Source organism: Halichoerus grypus, chromosome 11, assembly GCF_964656455.1.
Source record: "Halichoerus grypus chromosome 11, mHalGry1.hap1.1, whole genome shotgun sequence".
Taxonomy (NCBI): domain Eukaryota; kingdom Metazoa; phylum Chordata; class Mammalia; order Carnivora; family Phocidae; genus Halichoerus; species Halichoerus grypus.
Window position 1 is genome coordinate 13,879,740 of NC_135722.1, and position 6,430 is coordinate 13,886,169.

At 37.2% G+C, this 6,430-nt stretch overlaps 1 protein-coding gene across 1 annotated transcript; it reads right to left on the bottom strand.

The window, feature by feature from the left end:
* Window positions 1–5,059: 5,059 nt before the first annotated feature.
* LOC118523759 (olfactory receptor 4A15-like) lies at window positions 5,060–5,983 on the bottom strand. The gene has a single exon (XM_036073546.2). The coding sequence runs from the start codon at window positions 5,975–5,977 to the stop codon at window positions 5,060–5,062; it is 918 nt and encodes a 305-aa protein (XP_035929439.1). The 5' UTR covers window positions 5,978–5,983.
* Window positions 5,984–6,430: the final 447 nt, after the last annotated feature.

Sequence of the window (6,430 nt, forward strand, 5' to 3'; positions counted from 1 at the left end):
GGGTGTTGAGTTTGATAAGTTTTTTATAGTTTTTGGATACTAACCTTTTATTATCAGATATGCCATTTGCAAATATCTTCCATTCAGTAGGCTGCCTTTTAGTTTTGTTGATTGTTTCCTTCACTGTGCAGAAGCTTTTTATCTTTTTTCATTTAAATTCAATTAGTCAACATACAGTACATCATTAGTTTCAGATGTAATGTTCAATGATTCATTAGTTGCATATAACACCCAGTTCTCATCACATCACATGCCCTCCTTAATGCCTATCACCCAGCAACCCCATCACCACACCCACCTCCATTTCCCCAAACCTCAGTTTCTTTCCCAGGGTCAAGAGTCTCTCATGGTTTGTCTCCCTCTCTGATTTCTTACCATTCAGTTTTCCCTCCCTTTCCCTATGATCCTCTGCACTATTCCTTATATTCCACATATGAATGAAACCATATGATAATTGTCTTTTTCTGATTGACTTATTTCACTTAGCATAATACCCTCCAGTTCCATCCATGTCAATGTAAGTGGTAGGTATTCATCCTTTCTGGAGGCTGAGGAATATTCCATTGTGTTTATGAACCACATCTTCTTTATCCATTCATCTGTCAATGGAAATCTTGGCTCCATCCACAGTTTAGCTTTGTGGACATTGCTGCTATGAACATTGGGGGGCATGTGCCCCTCTTTTCACTACGTCTGTATCTTGGGGTAAATACCCAGTAGTGCAATTGCTGGGTCATAGGGTAGCTCTATTTTCAACTTCTTGAGGAACCTCTATACTGTTTTCCAGAGTGGCTGTACCAGTTTGCATTCCCACCAACAGTGTAAGAGGGTTCCCCTTTATCCACATTCTTGCCAACATTTGTCCCCTGCCTTCTTAATTTTAGCCATTCTGACTGATGTAAGGTGATAACTCATTGTGGTTTTGATTCGCATTTCCCTTATGATTAGTAATGTTGAGCACCTTTCCATGTTCCTCTTGGCCATATGCATGTCTTCTTCAAATGTCTATTCAGGCCCATTGCTCATTTTTTAATCATTTTTTGTTTTGATTTGCATTTGCTATTTAGTTGTATAAATTCCTCACACATTTTGGATATTAACCTCTTATGAGGTATATGACTTGCAAATATTTTCTCTAATCCCATAGATTGCCTTTTCATTTGGTGCAGAAGCAGTCTGGATTTAGACCTTGAGATCCTGAACTTCAAGCTCATGACAGGATGGGATGAGATCTTAACTGGCCTAATCTCTTCTGTGTCCTCCCTCTGGGAGCCCTGAACTGCCATTTTACAAGTCTGACATACTCACTGGAGAGACAGGCTACATGGAGAAGGAGAAGGAGCCAGAAGATCCCAGTCTTCTAGCCATCCCTGCCAAGGCACAGCTCACATGAGTAAAGTCATCTTAAACAATCCCTAATAGCCCCTAATCAGCTGAATACCAGAGAGGAACCTCAGTCCATGCCACATGGGACAGAAGAATTGTTCAGTCAAGTCCTCAACAAATTTATATGCAGTCAGATAAAGACTTGTGTATGGCAATATATAGCCCTGTGTGTAGACAGACACAGGCTTGTGTGTGATGATACCAAATACTTATATATACACATGCATTCATATGGGCAGTCAGATACTCACCCTTGTGTTGTCAGATACAGATCTCTGTGTGTCCACATATAGACACACATATGAAGTTGGATACAGACCTACAGATCATTGAATATGTACCTACATGTGGTTATACAGAGCTAGGAGGTCAGATACAGATCTCTGTGGTTGGATACCTACTTGTGTATCGTCTAATGTAGGCCTATGAACAGTTGTATACAAACATACACCCATGCCTTTCAGGATTGTGCTGTAATTCATGCCAGCAAAAGACACAGAGCCCTTTCTGATCAGCTCATTGAAAATGTGAACAAACTGAGGGTTATGGAAGGGGAGGGGGGTGGAGGAATGCGGTAACTGGGTGATGGGCATTAAGGAAGGCATGTGATGTGATGAGCACCGAATGTTATACGCAACTGATAAATACATCTGAAACTAATGATGTACTATATGTTGACTAATTGAATTTAAATTAAAAAAAAAGAAAATGTGAATCAAATGTAAATAAGACAAGCTGCTTTTTAATTAAGAAAACCAAAAGGCAAGATTTATGTACTCTATGGAAATGATTACAAAATTTTATTGAGACATTGATCAAGCCTTCGCAATATATGTCTCATTCTGGATGGGAAAACAAGATATGAAAACATGCCATTTTCCTCAAAATCAATGTGGAGGGTCATGAAATTCTAAATATAGTTTTATGGGAAGGTTTCAAACTTCACAAAATAATCCCAAAGTTTATCAGGAAAAATAAGTATTTAGAAATTGCAAGAGACTTGAATAGGCTGAGTAATTAAGGGAGATTATTCCTACAAGGTTTAATACACGTTAAAATCCTTGACTACTGACATAGAATGTTAGTGGTAGGGAAATACACCAAAGGAAAAGGAGGATCAGGGGGAGGAGGAGGTAAAGGGAACAACAGAGGAGGAGGGGAAATGGGCCCCAAACCAAACATACTAATTGTATAAAATTTGACATATTAAATAGAAAATTTTAAATTATTACTAACATTAATAATAACCTTGGCAGATTATTTTTCCTATTAGAGGAAAACAGGCTTAGGTATGTCCTCATCACAAACAAAAATAAATCCTAGACCATTTAAAAAGAAAACTTTTTGAGAGTTATTTTTATTTTTTAAAAAGATGTTAAATTTATAAATTCACCAAATGAAAGTAAATGAAATTTTCCAAGAGTGATGTGATAGAAGAAATCAAAAGTAAAAGGATATGAGAACATCATTATAGAAAAACACCTATAATTACAACATGAATAAAATAAATATTTTGAGCAAATATAAAAGAAGACTATTGTAGCAAATATACATATTTAATGTAGAAAGAGTTCATCAAAATTCATCAGTAAAAACTCTCCAATAGAGGGGCACCTGGGTGTCTCAGTGGGTGAAGCGTCTGCCTTCGGCTCAGGTCATGATCTCAGGGTCCTGGGATCGAGCCCTGCATCCGGCTCCCTGCTCAGCGGGGAGTCTGCTTCTCCCTCTCCTTCTGCCCTCTGCCTCCGCCCCGCCCTCTGCTCCTGCTCTTTCTCTCAAATAAATAAATAAAATCTTTAAAAAAAAAAAAAAAAAACCTCTCCAATAGATCAAGAATTCAAGAATGCAAGTACCTGAGATAGTTCATGGAGTGGATTCTACCTCAGACATTGTGCAAATACAGAGTACAAAGACAAGTAACTTTCCCTGGCTTAAGGGAACGTACAGAATAATTAACATAGATAATTAACCAAGATTTTTATCTAATCACTTGAAATAACTACACAAATTTGGAAATTAAGTAAATGTCTAAGTCCATTTGGGCTGATTGGCTTCAACAAAAGTCAATTTCTCACAGTTCTGGGGTCTGGGTAGTCCAAGATCAAGACACTTGTAGATTCCACGTCCAATGAGAGCCTGCTTCTTAGTTCATAGATAACTGTTTTTTGCTGTGTCCTCACATGGCAGAAAAGGCAAGTGAGGTCTGTGGTGTCTCTTTTTAAAGACACACTAGTCCCATTCATGAGAGCTCTACCTTCATGACCTAATCACCTCCCAAACACCTTACCTCCAAATACCATGTATTATATAGGATTTAATGAATTTTGGGAGGAACACAAATATTCAGTCTATAGCAACATCCAAAAGTAGATGACTTAATTATTTAACTTCTGTTTACTATTATTTAATGAATAGTGTTGTGTTTGGGAAGACTTTGAGATGACGTAAGAAAATTCCATGTAATAATAATTGGGATAAAAATTGGGATGTAAAGTTTCTCTTACACTGTGACTTATCAGTGAAAAGGTTCCATTCCCCATAGCCAGGGCACCTTATGAATCCAGACTAAATAAGGGAGGCAGAACCATGAGTTTCTTTGACTACATGCTTTCTACACTATTAGAGGCAGATAATATTTTCTTTCAAACCTCATTCAGAGAGAGGAGGCTTATGAAAAAGGTCTCCATATTATGGCCTCTTTATTGCCTAATAATCTACATTCCATTAACAGCAGAGGTAAGAATGACATGCCATAATGTCAACATCTTTCTTAACAATGATATCACCCAAAATATCTGGTGTCAGGTTCTGTATTGCATACTTGAAGCTCATGAATTAGGCATTATAGTAATTCCACATATGAAAGGAAGGGCCTAGGTCCCTAAAGAAGGCTATGAAACACTGTAAGCAAAAGTAGAGATGGGGATACTGAAAAATGGCCGAGATATTATCAGATATTCTAAACTATCAGGGAAGACTAATGGATAATCTCAATGAAAATATAACACCAAAAAAAGCTGCTCCATGTGAGGAGATAATAGGATTCCCCACTCAGAAAAATAAGTAAATCTTACTTATTAAATCTACATCTTTTGTTCAGATTTTTTTCTTCACTTAACTTCTTTATGATTAATATTATAATATGGAAGCAGCATTCCTTTTCAATCCTTTGTGCTTAGCACTGTGAATAAAATGATATACTTAAATATCTTGCAGATACAAAAATAAGATATATACTTCAAGTATCAAATGAGTTGACTTTGTATGGGAGGAGTGAACCAACTGTTTATGTCCCATTTCTTAACTTCTCTCTCTGAAATATGTAATGAGCACTATTAATTCTGAAAAAGAACAATTATATAACGAAAAGCATGTGAAAATTGTCCACTAATGAAATAAAGGTCCAATATTGACTATAGCATAACTCATCACATAAAACATAAGCCTATAGTTTCAACAAAGACATTTTATGCCCAAAAGCTAACCATCTATTTTCCTAAAAATTTATGAAAATCTTAGAAATCTTTTGTGATCATTAGGAGTATTTACATCTTAAATGCTTTCTTCATACACAAGTTCATTAAACCTGAGGTGAAATTCATTACAAATACATAATCCTTTCCTGGATGGAGCAACTCTTCATTGAAAAAAGGTAACACATTTCTCTTTGGCCTCATTTTCTTCTTCTGGTCCACAGCTTTTTCATGGCATTTTTCATCTCTCCATTTTTCAGTGTATAGATTAGAGGGTTTAACATAGGGGTGATAACTGTATAAAACACAGTCAAGGATTTATCAATGGGTAAGGTAGAAGGAGGTCTCACATACATAAAAATGCAGGGGACAAAGAAGAGGACCACCACTGTAATGTGGGACCCACAGGTGGATAAGGCTTTGCGCCTCCCTTCCTGACTATGGGTCTTCAGGGAGTGCAGAATGACCCCATAGGAAATGAGTAAGACTGTAAAGATGACCACACAGATTGCCCCATCATTGGCAACCACAGTGAGGCCAATAACATAGGTGTCAGTGCAGGCAAGTTTTAATAATGGGTACATGTCACAGATGAAGTGGTCGATGACATTGGGACCACAGAAGGGAAGGTTGTAAACAAAGAGAAGTTGAACTACAGCATGCAAAAAACCTCCAAACCAGGCCGACAGCAGCAAGAGAACACACAGCCGTTGATTCATGATTGTCAAATAATGCAAGGGTTTGCAGATGGCCACGTAGCGGTCATAAGCCATGACCACCAGGAGTAAAATCTCAGCACCACCAAATAAGTGCCCTATAAAGAGCTGGGACATGCAAGCTTGGAAGGAAATGGTTTTCTTCTCATAGAGTAAGTCTATAATCATATTTGGAGTAACTGTAGTAGAATAAACAGCATCCATAAATGATAAGTAACCAAGAAAGAAGTACATAGGGGCATCCAGGGTTGGGCTGACCACCACAGTCACCACAATGAGTAAGTTGCCCACCATTGTCACGATGTAGATGATCAAGAACACAACAAATAATATTTTCTGACCTTGGAGGCTCTGGGTGAGCCCCAAGAGGACAAACTCAGTCACATTGTTTCTGTGTTCCATATGTTCTTTTGCATGTCCTTATTTCACAGTTCAAGACAAAATTAGCTATAAATATAATGATTACTGGTGTCTTCCTGAAATCTAAAACAATCTGTTTATTCATTTACCTAATAGGCATTATAGTTTCTTATGTTCCGGTACTTTTAGAAATTACAAGAATACAGGCTGATTAAAACATGCTCCCTAACCTCAGCAATCTTGCAGACTAATGGAGAGACAAGTCATTGAGACATGTGTGAAAAGGAAACATTATTAAGTAAGTGGGTTGCTACAACCAATTTTCCATATGGAAGCTAGTAAAATTATACATATGGCGAATTCCTCATACAAAATTTTTTAAATGGATTATGGTTAATGGAAACCTAAAACAAGATTTATATCTACTTCCCAGTTAATAAAAGAGATGACTTTCTAACTTCTAGAATAGAATCCTCTTAACTAATAAGTGAAATC

Excerpts from the sequence above, each read along its gene's own strand:
- LOC118523759 (XM_036073546.2), bottom strand. The coding sequence starts at position 5,977 with ATGGAACACAGAAACAATGTGACTGAGTTTGTCCTCTTGGGGCTCACC.